Raw genomic sequence first — 22,142 nt, forward strand, 5'->3', positions numbered from 1 at the left:
GTAACACCCATATTGCTGACTCCTATTTTTGCTCTTCTTGGTCATTTCTTTACCAAAGCAGTTAAGTCTGAAACTCCTTAGGTTTAAAATCCCAAGGAAAGAGAACAGCCCAAAACGATGGGGATGTGCAAATTTGCAGAAACAAGCCACATCATTAAAAAAATAAGATAATTAAGTAAAGCTATCCAAGGTTGGCCAGTGAAAATTAAACATTCAAAATTGTATTAAGAGGTAGTTTTAAAATAATGCAATATATGTTAAGAAAAAAAAAAGAAGAAGATAGCAGGAGGGGAAGAATGAAGGGGAGTAAGTTGGAGGGGGAGACGAACCATGAGAGACGATGGACTCTGAGAAACAAACTGAGGGTTCTAGAGGGGAGGGGCGTGGGGGGATGGGTTAGCCTGGTGATGGATATTAAAGAGGGCACGTTCTGCGTGGAGCACTGGGTGTTATGCACAGGCAATGAATCATGGAACACTACATCAAAAACTAATGATGTAGTGTATGGTGATTAACGTAATGATAAAAAAATTAAAAAAAAAAGAGGTAGTTTTAAACTGCCTGTTTTGATGATGTCATCCTGTCCATTCTTCAATGCCATTTAGCTATTGCTGGCATTTTGACATGAGATTCATAAGATAGAACAGTAATTAGTTTAGTTTACCTTCTGACCTTAAGACAACAGTGTCAAAAATATCAATTTTCAGCTTTTTTTCATGTTTTAGTAATGTGTACATCAACTACCCTCACCTGGATACTGAAGCTCACCTACCTCTAGCCTCTATTCCATATTATCATACCCATATTCCATACCTACCCATGCTCCAAACCTTACACATACTTACGCCTATCTTTGTTCTTTAGGGCTGCTATAACAGAGCACCATAGCCAGAGTGGCTTATAAACAAAGAAATTTATTTCTCTCAGTTCTGGAGAATAGGAAGTCCCAGATCAAGGTGCTGGCAAATTTGGCCTCTGGTGAAGGCAGACTTCCTGATTCATAGATGGCCATCTTCTAGCTATGTCCTCACATGGCAAAAGGGGCAAGAGAGCTTTCTGGAGTTTCTTTTAAGGGCACTCATAACTAGTCACTCCACAAAGGCCCCACATCCAAATCCCAGCACACTGGAGATTAAGTTTCCACATTTGAATTTTGGAGGCACACAAACATTCAGTCCAAAGCAATACCTTTACCCACACTCTATAACTTACCCATATCCAGGACCTTATTCATATTCCATGCCTTAACGATACTTTGTATCCTTAGTCATACTCCATACCTTGCCCATATTCCCTTTTTAAAATATACTGTGGTCAAATACTTGCTGTCATAAACATTTTTACACGTACAGTTCAGTTACATATATTCCTCACCTTACTCATACTTCATACATTTACCCATGCTTTGTACCTTACTCATACTCTATACCTTACTCATACTTCATAACTGACCATTCTTCATATATTACCCATATTCACCACCTTACCCATACTCTCTGTTTCACTCATCCTCCATACCTTCTTCTGGACCAGACCTGACTCAGACTCCATGCTTCACTTTGCCCCAGTCCTGACACCCTCCCCCAATCCTTCATTATTTTTCTTTCAGTTATTCCAAGTATATCGCCATTGACTAGCTTAGAATCGTATTGTGACCATGCAAAATGACTGAAACTGTTTGCTATTTTATTTAGTTAACCATGTCACACTCAGCCCGCTGACTCATCTGGATTAGTATGGTCACCACTGTCTTCCTTGGAAGATTTACTGAGGAAGGATGAGAAATGGGCTGAGGTTGTTTCTATGCGCACATTTTGTTGTGTGTGTCATGAAGTGGGGAAAAAAATCTTGTGGAGTTTTGTATTTTTAGAATGCTCACATCACCAGAACACCCTTCTCATATGAGTGAAAGAATCTCTTGAAGCCGTCATGAAATACTTCTCTTTAACTACAGAAAGAGTGGAACCAAAACAATTTGGGATGGATGACCTAGCTTATTCTAAGGATTTCCTGGAGAAAAACACAATAACAACAAAACCATATCTGTATATCTAGTCAAAACCTTTTATTCTTGTCTCAGTAGATCCTCCTCAGTAAATAAGGAGGTTATAACTAATTAACAAAAAAAGTAAATTTATATACTGGAAGATAATTATTTAAGGGTCCTATAGATGCTTTCATATTTAATTATAGATCCTGGCTGTAGGAAAAATATGTTCTTGATATTAAAAAAAAGCCTCAACATCAATGACATACCAGTTTGCTAATATTGCTAGGGATGAGAGGGATAGTTGTGGGGGAGAATTGGGGCGGAGAGGTATTTTGCAAACCATATGCCCCACAGAAACACATTCAGGTAGCACTCTCTTCTAAGTCATGTAGTCAATTTCAATCTTGCTTCAAGCCCAGCACCCCATCTCATCCCAAGTTCCCCCAGCCAGTACATTGCTTATACCAGCTTGATCAAGGAGCCTGTCGATGGCATTTGTATATTTTGCAATTACCATTCCAGAGATATGATGAACCCTGGAGTAATGTACTGTACTTGGCAGCAACTGCCTCAGCTTTTGGGCACATATGCTTCAAATCTGAGAATACCATAGATATATATGGGAATCTTTCTAGAGATCTCTGAGGCAAGCTGGTATTTAACGCAAAAACAAACCCATTTGGAGCTAAAACACTTTCCATTAGGCAGTTAGGCGGCTGTTCTACGAGCCAGACTCACTGTGCTCGACCGACACATTTCGATTAAATGCTGCTTTGTATTCCTCCAAAGATGGGAACAATAAGGACGTTTGTCAAAGGAAAAACTGCAGCAAACGATTTCATGTTGAACATCTGTACTCTGCAGTTCATTGTTTGCAAGAGTTTATTGACCATAATTTTGATGCATATAGGTTTTAAAGAGTATAAACTGCATTTATCTTGGGCGCCTATCATTTATTTGAGTCTTGGCTTATTTATTTCCATTTTTTCTGGGCATTTTATTTATTTTGGGAAGCTGAAGAGATGAAGGAAAAGATGTTTTTGAAAAAGAACTTATAGTTAGCTCTGCAAAATTGATGAGGAAAGACAATGTTTCCACAAAAAGGATTAAGCAATTGAATTGAAAAATGTAACACTAAGCATATTATATCTTTATGATACCTTTCAGCCTTAAAGATCTCAAACCAATTTATAAACTTTAAGACCACTCTCCCAACTCATTGTCCATCATATCAATCATCATGACATTTCCAGAGTATACTGTAGCAGCTGTTAATTATCAAAGTAATTTGAGGGTAGTGGAGTCAGAAGACTAATTAATGGCATTGTGAATGTGATCCTGAGAAAGTTGCTTTCTTTCACTTTAAAAATGGATGGCCTAGTTTTAGAAGATGTAAACTTACTTTCTTTCTTTCTTTCTTTCTTTCTTTCTTTCTTTCTTTCTTTCTTTCTTTCTTTCTTTCTTTCTTTCTTTCTTTCTTTCTTTCTTTCTTTCTTTCTTTCTTTCTTTCTTTCTTTCTTTCTTTCTTTCTTTCTTTCTTTTCTTTCTTTCTTTCTTTCTTTTCTTTCTTTCTTTCTTTCTTTCTTTTTTGCATTTTATTCATGGAAACTATAGCCCAGGCAACCCGAGTTGCTAAATCAACGTAGCCTTTATCAGTCATGATTTGATGCATTGCTGTTGTCCTGCTCTCTTGGCCTAACTCTGCCACCACATAAACTACAGACTTCTTGAAAAAAAGAGAGACAGAGCCTAGAAACTGGCTACCTATAAGATAATAGACTTTCTTGACAGACATTTAATAACAAAATAGTCAGCATAGTTAAGAATGCCAACTTGGAAATCAGGCAGATGTGGCTATAACCCCGACACTGAGTAATTTCACCTTTCATAAGGTTATCTATTTCCTGTTGTGTAGTTTATTTAAAATGATGTATATAAGGCACAGCGTCTGGCATAGCACACTTTTAATTACTGTTATTATTATTCTTTCTTGGATTATTTGGTTCCAAGATTTATCTAAGAAAAGCCTGATGGATTTTGTAATCTGTTCATTAAATCTTTTTTTTTCCCATCAGTGTCCAATTGCCTCTTTACAGAGAAGACTTGAAGAAACTGCTCTTTAGTAGGTAACTAACATTTACGTTTTGTCTCTGTTTGTTTGTAGGATGTACTCAGGCAGAAAGTCAAGATGGTTATGTGAGCTTCTCCAACTTGGCAGTTTTGATCTCTGGGTCAAATTGGCACTTTCTTTTTACTGTCACTTACCCTCCAGGTAATATCAGCAGAGTGTGTTTTTACTATCTGTTTCTCAAAAAAAAAAAAAAAAAAGCTCCGTCTCCTTTATAATGGGAATAGCTCCTATCATGAATAGGAAGTCATCACAGTTTAGAGAAAAAAATTACTTGGTTATATCATTAAGGTATGAGAAGCAAGAACACATGTAGAAATTAAGCCTCTGGAGAATTCTGGTAAGCAAGAATCCAGATGTACATTTTCTTCTAGTTGTTAAAATTTACTTTGAATGCTTTTCATTATTATTATTATTTATTCGTTCTCTGACATGTGGTGGCATTTGGTTGGATATTAACTAGAACATTTTAATTGATAAAAAAGAGAGTCATGGGATATTGAGTATTAGGAAATTTTATCTTTCTGTTCTGCCCTCCTCACCCACTGCCTCCCCCCAACTCCATAAATTACAACCATACCCATTCAAAATCCTGGTGTTTTAGAAGTACAGGTATAAGGTATGTATAAATTGCTTATATGCTCCATTTCTTCTTGAAAAAAGGTCTTCTCCCTCTGAAACGTTCTCCACAACTTTTGCTTTATTAGAGGGTAACACCACTCAATAAGTTTGAAGTAGATAACATGTTAATTAAACTTCAAACGAACCTATGCAAAAGACTCCTCTCCCATTTCCACGAAGGGTAGAGCCAAGTCTCCTCCTACATAGGAGTGGTGAGAATGGAGTTTTTTGGTTTTTGCTTTTTGGTTTTTTTTGAGAGTGTAGTTTTAGACATCCTCTTTTTAAAAGATTGAGCTCTCATAGAGACACAGAATAATCCACTGGAAAAAGAGAAAAAGATTTAACTCTTGCATTCATTATTGTGATTTACCAGAAAAAAAAATTCCTTAGCTAAGAGAGCATCTACAAGAATTCCAAAAATGCTAACACCACATTTGAATTAAAAAAGTAGATATTTATAACCACTTATTAATTTGGGGCAGGAAATCAGTCTGATGCTAAAGCCACGCAACTGTGGAAAGCAGTTAGTGCACGGGCGTGATAATGCAACATTTTATAAAATACCTTCGAATAATCATTACTGGAGTTAAACCAGATAGTTAATGGAAATAGCCAGGGAAATCCCATGTTTTGATGTGAGATATCTGAAGCCCGACAACAAATGTTTAATTAAGGCCACAGATTAGTTCTCCTCATGAAACTTGAATTCAAACTGTCATAGTATACTTCTCAAAAAGCAGAAACTGTGGCTCTTGGGAAAATGTATAATGAGGATTCGTCAACAAGTTCTTTAACTCACTAGTGAGCGTACCAGGAAGACAGCAAAACTGGTTTAAAGAGCATTTGAGGTTACCATAATTAAAAGATAAGCATTACAAAGAAGAGTATTTGAGAGATACGGATCACATAGCCAGCTGAAATAAGTTTGCCACATTGGATACAGGGCAAGAAAGCTGTAACTTTGAGGTTACATGTGTACAGATACCATTTCCGTCTGTACTGGAGAAAAATCATTTGGCAGCTTACCAATCTTCTGCAAATTACCAAGACTAGGCCTAATTAATATTAAATATATATATATATTTCTATATATATTTTATATATTTATATTATATTTACATTTTTATTCTATATTCTATATTATAATAAATATATTTATATATATATACATATATATATAAATATATATATAAAACTATGCTCCAGAGAATTTGATAAACCTTGCATGGGCCTATTTGAAAAGGCTCTGGTATGGCATCGATCAGTTCTGTAATCACTTTTTTCCTTTAATTCCAAGTCCTGGACAATTTTTTCTGCACAAAGGGAATACCTTCTGAGGTCAAGTATATTATTATTAATTTTAATTTTGCAGGACAGATATCCTTTAAATACCTATGAAAGTGTCTTTATATAGGACAGCTCTGTGGAGATACATGTTCAGTGTTCTGGACCATGGGATTCCCAAGTATATATTTTGAAAAGCAACACACGCAGAGCTGGATATTTTGTCCCAGATTTGTCCGATTATTTATTTATTTATTTATTTTAATTTTTTTTAAAGATTTTATTTATTTATTTATTTATTTATTTGACAGAGAGAGACACAGCAAGAGAGGGAACACAAGCAGGGGGAGTGGGAGAGGGAGAAGCAGGCTTCCCACCGAGCAGGGAGCCCCATGCGGGGCTCGATCCCAGGACCCTGGGATCATGACCTGAGCCGAAGGCAGATGCTTAACGACTGAGCCACCCAGGCGCCCCTATCCGATTATTTAAAGGAACTTTGTCCTTTAATTTCCTCAGTGGTTAACCAAGACTAACTAAATACTTCATCAAGGTTATTTTAAGGAATGAGTTTTACAGCCAAATGTAAAACGTGATGTAGACAAAAACTTCTCAATGACAATTTATGATTTTGAGCCAGCCTTCGTGTTCACATTTACTAGATCACTACTTTATTTTAGGTTTCACTATAACTTGCGAAAGAAGCTAGCTGAGAAATTATCTTGAAAAGCTTTCTTCAGCATTTTTCCTTCAATTATTCTTCATAATTTTCAAAACCACCTCTACGAGGTGAGGCTCTGTCAGAATGAGGTTTATGGAGTCTAAATTAGAAGAGAAGAGATGGAAGATAGAAAGAGGACAAATATCTTAGAGAGAAGAACAATATTTTAGAAGTACAGGCATTGAGGGACTGAGAAATTAACTAGGTCTGACCAGATGTGTATGGGACCCTCACAAGTCTTTCTAATATGTTGACTAATCCGGCTCACTTGTTTATTTTGGAACATCCTGAGACACCACCAAGAGAGAAGGGTTTCCGTGTGTTTATTCTACTGACTTCCCAGCTAGGCTTTCCCCCTTCATTATCATACCTGTGACCTGGCTGTGGGAGAGAGATGGTCGGAGAACAGATGGTCAGAGAACTGACCATTCCTTGGAGCCATGCAGTTCGTAGGGGGATTCTCAAGGGCTTCCAGGCTGCAAAGAGACTGAGGAAGCCAGGGCTACTCCTGGCCCCCAAATCCAGAAAAACTCTGTTGTCTTTGCTATTTCTATGCCTGGGATACTCTTCCTCCTGAAATTCACATGACTCATTCACCCTTCCACGCAGATTTCTTCCCAAATGTCTCCTCCTCAGAGAGGCCTTTTCTGCATCACTCAGTCTACCGTTCCCAGCCCTGCGCCACTGTCAGTCACTCTGTCTGCCAACCTCACTTTAGTCTTCATAGCACTTACTACCGCATGGCATCAGGGTAGCAGTGTATTTGTCTCTGGACTCTGTCCCCTCCCCTCACCTTAGAACCTAAGTTCCAAAAGGGACAGGAATTCTGCTGAGTTCAGCACTGTATCTTCAGAGTGTAGAAACACCTGGCACATCATAGCACAACTATTTCTTTACAATGAGTAAGTGAGGATATTGAGATGATATCTAAGACTGCAGTTTTGTAATGTTCTGCTGCTAAAAGTATTTGAAAGCTGGTGGTCTCTACCCTTAGACCCAGGTGCTTCTCTGGGCTTCTAAACCAGTTTCACTGACTTCAGCCCCTCTGCCATTATTTGAGTTCGAAACACTTCCAGGGCCTGATCATCTGTATCCCACTTGGTTCATGCCACTTCCCAGCTCAGAATTCTTCCTTCTATGACACCTCATTGCCTTCAGGGTATAGTCAAGGGGCTTTTGGCTGACATTTCCTGTGACCAAAGTTTATCTGAAATGCTTTCCAGCATCAATTCCCAATATTTTTCAGCCTTAATTTCCTAAACAATTGCTCTTTTCTCCTTTCTGCCTTTATTTGCTTAGCCTTCGAAGCCCCACTTAGATATTCTCTCTGCTGGGGTGCTTTCCCTGACCATATTGATGGGAAATATCCTTCCAGAGCAATTGATTTGCATTATTCTGTTGGCTTGTGTCACATTCTGATTTGTATTACAAATGTTTATAAATATATCTCATTTTATCTACTAGCTTGTAAATATCTTCAGAATGAGAACAGTGACTTACCCAGTTAGCAAAGTAAACAATCACCGAGCAATCGTTGGAAAATGAATAAAAGAATGAGGAATTTTGTTTTACTTTGTCAAATCCCCAGTAAAATCCATTCCCCCGTCTCTGGGCTAGATTTATCTTATTCAGATGCTCATAAAAAGCAACTAATTAATAACAAGCAAGTATGTCTCAAGTATAAGATGTATACACAGGAGAACCATCTCTAGCTAATTTTATTATGGTAGCTTTGGGATCGAGTCAGCCAGGAGTCAAGAGACTGAAAACCTGACTGTAACTTTCAATCAAATTATCAAATTCAGCCCAAGGAAAGCACAGCAAAGAAAAGCATGATGTTTCCTTGAGTAGAGAAAATAAAAACTCTGTTTTTGTCTGCATTATTCAGATGAAAACTGAGGTTTGGTGTGGGTTGGTTTGTTTTGGATGTGCTACTTAAAAATCGCTGGTTATCACTAATTCAGGTTCATAGGCAAGCTTTTTTTAATTTTTCATTTTTGTATTGGGGTGTAATTGACATATGATTGACTATACATACTTAAAACATATGGTTTCATAAATTTTGATGAAAATATGCTCCCATGAAACCATTCCCACAATTAAGATAATGAACATATCTGTCACCCTCAAAATTGTAGGTACATTTAAAAATTTTTTATTTAAAAAATAACATACAGTAAAATTTATTCTTGTATGTGTTTTTATGGATTCAAATATATTAACAGATTCATGTAATTACCACCACGATCAAGATATAGAACATTTCCAAAAAATCTCCCTTATTCTGTTCCTCTGTCCTCACACCCTCCCCTGCACTACCACTAATCCCTGACAATCCCTTATCTGTTCTTTATCTCTATGAATTTTGTCTTTTCTACCATGTCATAGAAATGGAATCATGAAGTGTGTACCCTTTAGAGATGGACTTCTTTCACTTAGCGTAATGCCTTTTATGGACGTCCCAGTTGTTACTTTCCTACTAATAGTCTGACTCTTTCCTCCCTCCCCCCCTCCCACCTTTTTTTCCTTCTTTCTTTGTTTCCTTCTTTCTTTCTTTCTGCTTGCTTGCTTGCTTGCTTGCTTGCTTGCTTTCTTTCTTTCTTTCTTTCTTTCTTTCTTTCTTTCTTTCTTTCTTTCTTTCTTTCCTTTCCTGCCTGCCTGCCTTTATTCCTTCCTCCCTCACTCCCCCCCCCTTTTTTTTTTATTCCTTCTTCTTTCTCTTTTTCTTCCCCTCCTTTTTGGCTGAGTCGTATTCCATTGTCTGGACAAACCATCGTTGGTTTATTGATTCCCATGCTGAAGAACATTTGGGTTCTTTGCTGGTTTGGATGATTACAGGCAGAGGTGCTATAAACATTTATGTGCCAATTCTTATGAATATAAGCAAGCTTTTATTTTTTTGGATTTTGTATGCTTTATTCCAAAAATAACATTGAAGTGAGGAAGTGAGAATGAAATTCTTCAGTCTATTAAAGGCTTTGAGATGACTTCTTAGAAAGATGCAGTCTTTAAAGGAACTTACCCATTTTGCCCCATCATCATGACTCTATGTATTCATCACCACTCTACTCCCAGTTTTCCAGATAACAGAATTCTCATGGACATTAGAGAATTCTCTTGGCTCTGTGGTAGGAGTCCCTGTTCCCCTGTTTTGATATGTTACATGCCATTTTTTGAATAGGAGACATATGTCAGAACAAGTAGTTTCACACATTCTGGGGCTGAGAGCATTTCTGTTCTAATTAGTGGGACATGAGAGTGAAATTGAAATTTTGCATTGGTGGAAAAGGTAAGTCTGAGAAGGAAAGGGGAGAACTGGAAGAATGCCCCATCGGTAACGGACAGAATTGGAAAGATCAATTGTATGTTATTGTTGGAACTGGATTCTTGTAGTTCTTCAGAAACACAAATCTTGGATTTATTATTAGTTCATTTAATCACTTAATTTAATAAATATTTATTGAACCTACTACGTGGCAGGTATTGTTGTAAACATATCTCTTCCACGGTATTTTTGTTATATCAGCATCTTTATATCCTATTAACATGTTATTATTGGGGCTTTTTTTAACAGGGGCCAATTTTACAGCTCGGTCAAGGTCATTCTCTGTCCGACCCGCAGCTAGGTCAGAGAAGTCAACCATCATCTTGGCTGCTTCCCTGTGCTCAGTGGCCTCATGGCTGGCTCTATGCTATCTGGTGTGCTATTGGCTAAAGAAGAGCAAAAGCAGAAGTAGGTAGATTTTTGTTTTTGGAATGAAAATATCGGTGGGGAAATGTCATCATGTATAATATACTAACATTTCTTTTTCTTCCCCCAAAGAGAAATTTTTATGAAACTGCAACATATTAAACCACATGGAACCAAATTATTCAGTTCATACAGTAGAGACAAAGATTGCCTAACCTTAAATAATCATAGTGATAATAATGAGAGCACATATTTATTGAATATTTACTATGGGCCAGGTTCTAAGTACTTTACATACATGGATTTATTTAATCTTCATAACAACCCTGTGACGTAGGGTCTGTGTTATGGAGGTAGAGCATGAGGCACAGAAAGGCTAAGTAACTTGCCCAAGGTCAAACAATCAGGGAAAAGCCAAGCAGTTTGGTTCCAGATCCTACTCTCTGAAACATTATGTTCCACTGCCCAGGTAATCCTCCAAAAAGTAAGTTTAAGGAAGAGGGGCAAGGGAATCAGAAGAGGGAAGAGAATTTTTGGTGTTTTTTTTTTTTTTCTTTCTTAGGAGCACAGAAACTATATTCTTGGACATTTTCCCAGAAGCAGATCATTTCTTTTAGGCTGGAGACATGCAGCATCACTGAGGGAAAGAAGTTCTGGAAAAGAGGCTTCTTTCTATCTTTCTACTCTGCTCTTAGAGTGGCAGGCCAGGTACTGACAAGTCCCTGACTCCACCGCATCAAATGAGTGGACAAAACACTGGTGAGATGAGGAGATGCTAGGAAACCAAAGTGATAAGCAAGCGTGGGTGCAAAAGAGGTGAGGCAAAGAGAGGAGGTCGAAATAAAGACAGGAAAGAGGAAGAAGCATGGTGCCACTACTGGAAGACTCACGGTGCTTGGGTTTCTGAGAGATGCTGGGGAAGGAAGCTCCAGGAGACGCACTCATTATTTTGAACCAAGCATCAGTGTGATATCCCTCCCTCTCTCCCTGTCCTGCTGGGGCTGGGCAAACTGCAAGGAAACTCAAGGGTACCTTGACTTTCTCAAGAAAAATGGGATCTCATCCTGGGTTGTCGCCTGTGATTTGTGGAATGCAGGTTTTGGTCTTTGTTTTTAAATCTAAAGGTGTGTGTGTGTGTGTGTGTGTGTGTGTGTGTGTGTGTGTGTGTGTGTGTTGCTTTTTGGTTTGAAAGTAAAGACTTTTCATGATTTTTAATTTCATGCAATTCTGTGACATATCCTATTTAATTCTCATCCTCCATTTTACAAGCTAAACCTACCAGCAATGGAGGGACTTCCCACTAAGCTCTGCTCACCCCATCTCTTCCCTTCTGTTCCCCAGCGATACAGGAAGCTTCTTCCTACAGTTACTAGCATATTATCTCGGTAACCTCTTTTTCGCTTTTTCGACTTTTCAATAGCTGTGGACACATTTCCCTGTATTAAATTCACATATTTTCCTGAGTGGGTGCAGACTTCTAACTTTCTTTACAAAAATGAAAAGAGATCTTGGAAGCACTTTATGGGGTAAAAAAAAAAAAAGGTACAGGGGCGCCTGGGTGGCTAAATCGGTTAAGCGTCTGCCTTCGGCTCAGGTCATGATCCCAAGGTCCTGGGATCGAGCCCCGCATCGGGCTCCCTGCTCCTTGGGAAGCCTGCTTCTCCCTCTCCCTCTCCACCTGCCACTCCCCCCGCTTTGTGCTCTTTCTCTCTCTGACAAATAAATAAATAAAATCTTTAAAAAAAAGTTATAGTAATCAGTTCTGTATGAGTAATTTGTATTTTCTTCTTTATATCTTTCTGTGTTTTTCAAATTTCTAGGATTAGCATTTGTTACTTTAGAGTAAAAAATATCATTCCCCATCTTCCTCATGGAACAGGATTCTCTGGTTCAGCTGTACGGTCTGTGTCAGCAGTTTACAAACTTTTGATCTTGAGACCTTGTTCCACTTTTAGTAATTATTGAAAACCCCAAAGAGATTTTGTCAATGTGTGTCCATCTATTACTATTTCCAAATTAGAAGTTAAAAAAGCAAATGTAAAATTTCTTATTTACTTTAAAATGACAATAATACATGCATTATATGTTAACATAATTAACATGTTTTTTTAATTTAAAAATGATGTTTTCAAATACATATAATGAAAAGGATGGCATTTTTATGAAACTCTTTAATGTCTGCCTTAAGCTGGATTCTCTTAGCAGCTTCAGCATTACATTTGCTGCAGTGTATTGTTTTGGCTGAAGTATATGAAGAAAATCCAGCCTCACATAAGTACACAGTAGAAGAGGAAGAGTATTTTAATAGCCTTCACAGATAATTGTGGATAATCTTCTTTGATATTGCACCCAAACTGGCCAAGAGTTAGTTACTTAAAGGTACATCTCAATGTACTTTCTATACTCTGTTACATGAAAAACCCACTAATCTATCATATACTTTGAGTGGAGCTTTTACCTATGCATGATTTTGAAACATTATGCTTTAGCCATTTGGAAAATATTGTTTCACTGAGTGATAAAGATCTCTCAAATGCTGACATATTTCATTCTATAATTTTTTAAAAATTGCATTTGTTAGTATCAACATTAATCTTTAAGAGTTAGATATCTGCGAAACTTATAGTTGATATACGTTATCCAAAATTCTAAATTTCCCATGAAAGCTTGAATTGTATCACTGGTGACAAATACTGTCAGTTGTTTCATAGAAGTTACAGGCTGGCTTCATTCACTTAAAAAAAAAACCTACCAAGTACCCAAGTATGAATGACCAGAATCTGTCTTTCATTCTTCCAAGTTCTTTCAATGTAAAAATGATGTTCCATGAAGAAATCAGATTTTTAGCTAAACTCAATCCCTAAAGTGCTTTTCCTTGAGAAAAATTAGCATATGCCATGGCCTGGCATCATTTGACATTACATTACGAATTTTTTTGTTTATCCTCTGCCATTCAAACTAGAATAAAAACTCTATGAGATCAGGGAGCAGGTCTTTCTTACTCATTGTCTTTCCATTGCCTAGAGGGGCAGGAGCAATGGAAATACATTTTTAATTAAAATATTTAATAAATAAATGAATAGAATATAAAACATCTCATCAGTCAAGAACAGAAGTCTTCAATCAAAAGCACACATCTGCACGAGCTCTGTGGATTGTACCAATGTCAATTTCCTGGTTTTGATATCATACTATATAGTTATATAGGTTGTTAACAGTGGAGGAGACTGGATGAGGGTGCATGAATTCTTCCAGTATATTTCTTTGCAACTTCCTGTGAATCTATCATTATTTCAAAATAAAAGGTTAAAGAGTATTGTAACATTCTATACCAGCTCTGTCCAGTAAAAATATAACATGAACCACAAATGTGAGGCACATGATGCAATTTTCTATCCTCTTAACCTAATATATCAACATCTATTTCAACATGCAATAAATATTAGATATTTTACAGTTTTTCAAAATCAGGTGCATATTTTACACTTAACAGCACATCTTAATTGGAACTAGTCACATTTCAAGTGTTCTGTAGCCATATATGGTGGCTATGGTATAGTATAGTATAGTTTTATACCTTAAAGTTGCTGGTCAGTATATGGGATTGTATTTCATTATTCCTTAAGCCCTGAATACATTATATGCATTCTAGTGCTTGTATATCACAATCATTGTGTTGGGGGCATACAAGAGAAACACCTTAGCACTTAGGACCTGTTTACAAATAAAAATGTTTTATTCTAAAAAACAAGAAACAGTCACATCTTTTTTCTCCTTAATCTAGAAATAAAAAGTGAAGATATTTCTGAATTCCAGACTGACAATCAAAAGGATCATATCCACCTCTCATCCAAGCGCAAAAGATCACAAGAGACTAAAAGGGAAGACGCCATGATGGGAGAAGGTAAGCTTGGACAGTGGGGATGATTCCCAAAAGAGACATCCATCATGGATGAACTATGGCCTCCCTCTACCCATGGCTGTCAGTTTCTGGATCAATTGAGTTGTTAGCTCCTTCTTTAGACTGTCACTTCCTCTAAAGGAAATTACACCCCAGGATAGGAGTACCCAAGTCCAGCTGATTCACTCAGCTATTAACCAATTATTCAAGCTGACATTTATATTTTTTTCTTAGGAGATGATAATTGGTTTAACATTTGAATTTGTTACATAGAGAAAGGGAAAACCAAAGTATAGGCATATAATCTTTCCCTTAGCTATTGCAAAGCTGCCAGTCTGGCAATATTATTGAATTGGGGAAATAAGGCAGTGCAGTTGCCAAATACCAACTTTACAAATTAGATTGAATATGGAACCCTTAAGAAATGAGTCAGCTTTGTTAAGCTCTGCTTTGTTGTTTAGCATACTTTTAGCAAAATGTATTATTTGCTTATATTGTACATTAATGCTAGATGATTTTGCTTGTTATATTTTTTAATTGCCATTGGAAATGGTGCCAAGCAAAGAAAAGGTAAGCATTTACTTCAGACCATCACTTTGCCCTTGTCCTTCTGAGACACAGACAACAGGAAGACAGTGGGCAGAACACAAGATGGATTTGCCAAATGTGGATATGGTGTATGAAAAATATTCGTATAATTTCCATGGATCCGAAACGCTTTGAAGTATACACTCTAAAGAGAATAATATTGCTATTTATTCTAAGCAATAGTCAGTATTCATGATATTTTTTGCTTGAGAAAGGAATATGAATCTTAATGGTCCTAGTACGATGTTTAACTAAAAAGTAGCAATTCAATGTTGTTCTTCCTCTAACTAGTTCAGTGAACTCTGGTGTGTGTGTGTGTGTGTGTGTGTGTGTGTGTGTGTGTGTGTGTGTGTGTGTAAATGTCAGTTTGTTTGCCTCTTTGAATTTTTCCGCTGAAGGAAATGAAGTTATTTTTTTAGAAATGTCCCAACAAATTAGCCAGCCATACTCCAGCCTGGCCCTACACCAGTAGGTGGTGGTGATAGGTTTGGGGTGGGTAGGTGTGAGAAGAATGAAGACAGAGAGAAATGCGCAGGAATTCTTTCTGGATTCCATCTAAGACCACATTAATTTTGGTTTCTGGAAACCTCTTGTCTATATTACTGCATGCAAATTCAGAACAAGTGTTTGAAAATGTTCATCTGAACTCGGCACTGCAAAGCACGGCATTCTTAGCTACATTCTTAAGTAAACAGCAGGAGTGATGCTAATCTCCCCCTAATCTAATATGGCTATCTACATGAATCTCAGTTGCCCTACTTAAATTAACTACATTAAGCAGTCCACAATGCCTGTGTGTTTTATTAAGGAACATTTTTTATCTGGTGGCTTATTAATAAATTATCAGGAATGAGATAAGGGACAGGGTTTCGGTGGAAAAGTTTAGATTGAAGAGATGGGAGTATCAAAGCCCGTGTTATTGGGACACCAGGATAAAAATAGAAAGATGTGTTATCCGAATCCACCCCTAGGGATCATAGCAGGTTTGTTTCCTTATTTTCTAAGCTTTGTCCAAATCTGAAGAGCATCAATTCCAAGGCAAGTAATGATGCATCTCCTACTTTTCTTCAGAAATTGTTACCAGCTACAGAACAACTAGTTACTGCTAGCTTCAGATAAGTTTGGTCTTATTTCATTATTTCCATGGCACTTTAGTTTCCCTTTACCCTCTTTATCTAAACTTTTGGGAGGGCTATGTTTCTCCTGAGCACATTGCATTCACTAAGTACTACCTGGCACTAAAATTATTCAGCTGGCGGAATTGAGCATTTCCACTGTCCTGTAGATTCAGACTGTAAATTCATCAGGTTATGGCTTTTACTAAAAATTGCGTGGATGCAATAGGGGGAGTGGAGTTACAATGCGGGAAGAAAGGAGTGGTGCATATATCCCTCATATTTTATTGTTACCAGCCACCTGAACTAGCTTTGAAAATTTGTATCTGCGTTTGTCACTCTGCCAGTCAGAAGATCTAATGAATTTCCAGTGTTAGCTGGAGAGCCGGAGAATGCGACAGTCAGCAGTGTGAAAGCCCGGAGTCAGATAGACTGGGTTTAATCCTGACTTTCCTGTTGACTTGCTTCCTGGCCTCAAGGAAGCCAACTATCCTCTCTGTGCCCATCAGCTCCCTCCCTGGTCAAGTTCCCATAATAATATCGCCCACACTTACAGTTGTTGTGCAGATTAAGTGAGTTAATATCACTAAAGTGTGCAGAACAATCCCTGGCATATTGTATGTAATATATATGTGTTATTTGTTGTTGGTTCTTCTTGTTATTTAAGACTCAGAGCCTTCCAAAGCCTGACTCCATGCTATCTTGGTAATCTTCCGTTGCAATTTACCTTCCTGCCCCTGCTCACACTCCCCATACTAACTCGCTCATCCTGGGACTTGTCTAACTCCTTCCCACCCATTGGCTTGCGTGATTTCTTCCAGTTGGATTGCTTGTCTTCACCTGTTAAAACCTCCGGAAGCTTTTAAGCATCAGCTCAATGTGTTGTTGTTGTTGTTGTTGTTGTTTATAAAGTCTTTCCCAATCCCTCCTACTTCATTGAAAATTAGTATTTTCCTCTTTATGTGCCAAGAATATTAAATGTGTGCCTCCATGGACTTGTGTTTTTTAGAATTGATCATACATAGGTGGTTCTCTGTTCCCACAGGCCCACGGTTCTTAGCCAGGGTAATTTTGGACCCCAAGTGGGATGAAAACCTCATCTTGGTTTTCCCAGGATTTTCCCAGTTTTTAAAATCAAAGCCTTATTTCTCGGGAACTCCCTCAGTCCCAGACAAATTGAGACAGTTGGTCATCCTACATCCAGAGGACATTTGCAATGCCTAGAGATTTTTTTTTTTTTTTTTTTTTTTTTTAGAGAGAGAGTGAGTGTGTGAGTGAGAGTGGGGGGGTGGTGAGGAGGGGCGGAGAGAGAATCTCAAACAAGGTACATGCCCAGCGCAAAGCTGGACACAGGGCTCAATCCCAGGACCCTAAGATGATGAGCCGAAATCAAGAGTCGGGTGCCCAACTGACTGAGCCACCCAGGTGCCCCTATCTGGAGACATTTTTGTTGTCACAGTTGTCACAGGGGTGGGGAGATACTACCGGCGTCTGGTGAGAAAAGATCAGGGGCACTGTAAACATCTTATAATGCACAGGTTCCCCCCCCCCCGCAATAAAGATTTTTTGGCTCAAGATGTCAATAATGTCGAGGTTGAGAAACCCTGGCAGAAGCTATTATTTGTTTTTGTAACATGTAGATGGGAGATGCTGGAATGACTCAATAAATGCAGTTAGATGATGTCTCCCAATAAATATTGAAAAAGTATTTATTTACCTCCTGATATTTATTTAGTACCTTATGAGATCCGTTCTGTATAGTTGCAAAGAGGTCATATCTGGTCCCCTGTCCTTTATGGGTTTGCAGTATGGTTGAGACGCAAGAATAATATTTGGGGGGAAATGAAAGAACAATTCTAGGCAACAAACAATTAAGTATAAAGCCATCAACAAACACATGCATTTATGGATGGGAGAGAATGCTCCAAGAGAGAAAGAATATCATTATCTTAAGTTACATGTTTAGTCCCTCTAGCTCCTGAATCATATCACACTGTTTCAAATCCCATTTGCTAAGGGCTTGGTTGTCCAGTTTTCACACATTCAGGTTTCTAGAAATGCCAGGGAGGGAGGCCAGCTTTGCTCTGTCAAAGCTCAATTTCGTATCATTCCTTCTCAGCCATTCCCTTGCTCCCCTAATTTGGTTGACAGGGGGCGGATCTCCCAGGCGAGACACCTCAGAGTTACCTTTACCTCGTAAGTGTTCCCCTTAGCACCCTGTGCCCTTGTTCACCAAGTTTGACCAATTCCTCTTTTGCAGTCTTTGGTTTCCACCTTCACCCACTCCCTTTCACGGATATATCTTCTGCTGAGTTTCAGTTAACACCCCCCCACCCCCACACTCCTTCTTTCCCTCCAGGACAGTGTTCTCCATACACAACTAGTTCTCCCAGCTTCAAAATGTCCTTCTCCAATGTACCCACGCAGCTAAAGTTTTCACTCCTTCCTATCCCAGATCGAATTCTTTTCCTCCTTTTCATTTTTTTTTTTTTTTTTTTTTTTTTTGGCTAGAAAGAATAATCCCTTCTCTCAACTTTGATAACACTTCCCTCTTGTTCTCTTAACACCTTTTATATACAACATGATTTTGGTGTTTGTGCGGTCCAGAACCTTTCGTAAAAGTTCTGTATCTTTTCTAATTCTAGCAGCACTGTTACCATGGGGCGTTAAGATGTTGGACCACTTATAACTATTGTTGTTGAGTGAACGGTTAAGATGGAGATGAAATGAGACCCCTTCCTGCCCTTCCCCCTCTTTAGAGAACCCCGGGTTCCAGCAGTTTTTCAACTACTATAGAAAAGTCCCCTTATCTCTTCTAAAAGAGACGTGGAAAGTTTATTCGGGTTCACGAAATTAATAGCAGGACAATGACTATACATCCTTGGGGTCCTAACAACAGGCCGAAATGTGACTTCTTACTTCCAGACAAAATGCGTTCTAGGGCCACTTTAGTTTCCTTGCTACTGCCTTTGTCTTTGTGGGACAGCTATTGCTACAGAACTTGGTGCTACCTTCTCCTGAGCAAACACTGATCTTTGGCCACTGGCCACTTTTATTCTTTCTTTTTATGAAATCCATGTACCCAATGTTGGGAATTGAAAATTGACATGTAAAAATGGCAAGATATTATGGATGTGCGACTATAACCATCAACTTCGGGGCTTTAGGTCTCCCATTTTAGAGTCCTAGTGACTATAGACGGTGTATTTTGTGAATATAAAATAAAAAAGGACTATCAGTTTACTTTATAGGTACAAATCTATAAGAATGACAGGGAGAGGGGAGGAGAGAGATGGCCTCAAGACGTCCAGAAGCAGGGAAGACCAAAATAGCTCAGGACTGCAAATCATCCCAAGTTCCCAGGAAAGTAAACTGTATTTGGAAATCACTAATAAAGAGCATACCCATGTCATATAATCAAAAATACATGAACACCTCCTAATTTAAAAATGTGAATAAAATCTAGCACTTAATTCCTTAAGAAAACTTTTAAAAATAGGAATATTTTAAAAAATACTAGGAATAAGATCCTTCCTGCCAAATAAGATGGAGAGTTCCCGTGCTCTTTGCAGTCAAGATCCAATATCAAGCTTAACAATGGAATATTAGAAGAAGTACTACTCACATGAACACAAAACAAACAACTCATTACCACAACTCTATAACATATATTTTAGAATGCTAGGAAACACAGATACAAAAACAAAATAAGGCAATGTTAGAGAAAATATGTGATGGTTTGCAGATGATATAATTGTTTAATAGTAACTTAAAAGATTTCAACCATTAACTGCTATAATTTATAAGTACCTTGAGTAGCTTACTCAAATGTTTTGTCAGTTTGCGCAAAAATAATATTGTATAAGCCAATGGTATACAGTTATGAAACATACTGAAATGCGTAAAAACGACTAAGAAATATACTGTCTTAGAAAACAATCTTAACAAGAGATGTATTGGACTTATATAAAAAATAAACTATATTCTATTAAATTGTTTAAAGGGGAGACTTGATTACATAAGGAATTGCAACATGTTTCTAATTAGATTGACTAATATTGCAAAGACATCGGTAATTCCTAAATTAATTTCAGTTTAGTGCAGCTACAATCATTTTATACTGAATCAAACAGTGTAAGATGATTCTAACGTTCTTCAGAAAATACAGATCAATGATACAAAGCCAAATTTTTTATAAGAAATTGATTTTATGGCAGTAGGGATGGGTAGCTCAAAGGAATAATATTTAGGTTACTATTACTAAGGCAGTGTGATACTGACATAAGAATATGTGGAAATATTAGTGCAAATAACTTTAATTAGATATAAATACCAGATATATAAATATAACATATGATAAAGGAAATAATAAAAATAAAGGAAAACAAGAGTTAGTCTATAAATAGGGTTAGTAAATTTGACTATTTAGAACATTTCTCAATCTAGATTCACACTTCAAAAAATACAGCAAAGTGGGGAGCCTGGGTGGCTCAGTCGGTAAAACATCTGGCTCTTGTTTTCAGCTCAGGTCATGATCTCAGGGTTGTGAGATTGAGCCCCACGTCAGGCTCCTCACTCAGCAGGGACTCTGCTTGAGATTCTCTCTCTCCCTCTCCCTCTGCCCCTCCCCACCCCTGCTTGCACTTGCCCTTGTCTCTCTCTCTCTCTCTCTCTCAAAAAAAACCCCCCAAAATACACCAAAGTAAACTCCATATGGATTAATGAGTTAAATCAAGTTTATTAAAACACATCCATTGCTGGAATATTATAAAAACAATAACATGGAAATCACTCATGATATAATATGGGATTAAATGCATTTTTCCTTCAACTTTTTAAAATTCCCATTCCTTCTGATTTGCAATACATTTCTTATTAAAAAATATATGATAATTTTTCACTTACAGGAACAAATAATCTAGATTAATTAATCTTAATTATTGCGTAAGCCTTCTTCAATATGTGGGCAGGACTGTTGCCCTTATTAACAAATGAGAAACCAAGGTGGAGTACATTCTTTCTGTTGGTTGATCAACTATCCATCTGTCTGCTTCAGACCCTATTTCCTTCTATGCTGAGTCCAGGTCGTCCAACACAGTATGCCGGACATGGAGACTGAGCTGGGAAAATATGAGCAGTGAGGGTGGTGGTGGGAGGGGAGAGATTCATTTCTAATGTTCTCCTTGCAAAAGGAGCCAGTGAGCAGTACCTACACAAATTTTAAACAATCACAGGCACACCATATACTTGTTGCCCAAGAAAGTTTTGGAAAACAAAGGAGGTTAAGGATAGCTGGAAAAATTATAGCTGTCTGTGGTAAACTGGATCCAAAACCACTAGCTGAAAGGATCTAACACCACCAAGTCTTCCTTTTCATAGAAAAGTGATATATGTTCCCGTATTTTATCCCATTCTTCCTAAAACTCGATTGAAGCCACCAATGGGACTCTAAGTGTCATGGAAGGGCCATTTGAAATCTTATCTTTCCATTTTAATCGGGACTCACCAACAAGGTGGAGGTAGAAGAGACACATGCCAATTCATATGTTTTGACATGCACTATTCTTCCTTCCCTAAAACCCAAACATTCAGCCGAATGCCTTAGGACACATATCTGCTATAAATTCATTTTTTATCTAATTTGTCTGAGATCTAAGCTTCCTGTGGAGGTCCAAGATCAAAGGATCCGATTCCTTCTGATGTCAGTGCTGACATATAATGTGTGCTGACTTAGTTCTGTCTATAACCTCACAGTGGGAGGTGGCCAGTCTCCCTGGACACCTTTACACAGTGCACTTTCATTTTGACTAGGGAGTCTGTCAGGTATGTTGCTGATTGGAGCTTCCATGTAAATAATTCATGGAAGATTTTTTAAATGTTTTGGGGCCGGCAAAGGAAAGATAAGCTTGTGTTAGTCTTCATGAATAGATGCAGACTTGAAGAACAAGGGGGAACAGATCTCCAATAACAGTCTCTCAAAAACAAGATAACAATATCTTCAATGGGTTGAAAATAGGTCACTCGTTGTGTTTGATTCCTCTTCTATGAAGTGCTGTTGGTTTTACCAAGGTATAAAAATTCAAAGCCTTTTTTTCTTTTTTAAGTC

At 37.8% G+C, this 22,142-nt stretch overlaps 1 protein-coding gene across 5 annotated transcripts in view; it reads left to right on the top strand.

The window, feature by feature from the left end:
- Positions 1-22,142, top strand: part of PKHD1 (PKHD1 ciliary IPT domain containing fibrocystin/polyductin) — a 471,355-nt gene that overhangs the window by 438,809 nt on the left and 10,404 nt on the right. For all 5 annotated transcript variants that reach the window (XM_027602298.2, XM_027602301.2, XM_027602300.2 and 2 more), the window contains 3 exons: positions 4,155-4,262; positions 10,316-10,474; positions 14,217-14,336. In XM_027602298.2, the coding sequence (XP_027458099.2) occupies positions 4,155-4,262; positions 10,316-10,474; positions 14,217-14,336 (387 nt within the window). The remainder of the gene's footprint in view (positions 1-4,154; positions 4,263-10,315; positions 10,475-14,216; positions 14,337-22,142) is intronic.

The sequence above is a fragment of the Zalophus californianus genome, chromosome 7 (genome assembly GCF_009762305.2).
Source record: "Zalophus californianus isolate mZalCal1 chromosome 7, mZalCal1.pri.v2, whole genome shotgun sequence".
NCBI classification, from domain to species: domain Eukaryota; kingdom Metazoa; phylum Chordata; class Mammalia; order Carnivora; family Otariidae; genus Zalophus; species Zalophus californianus.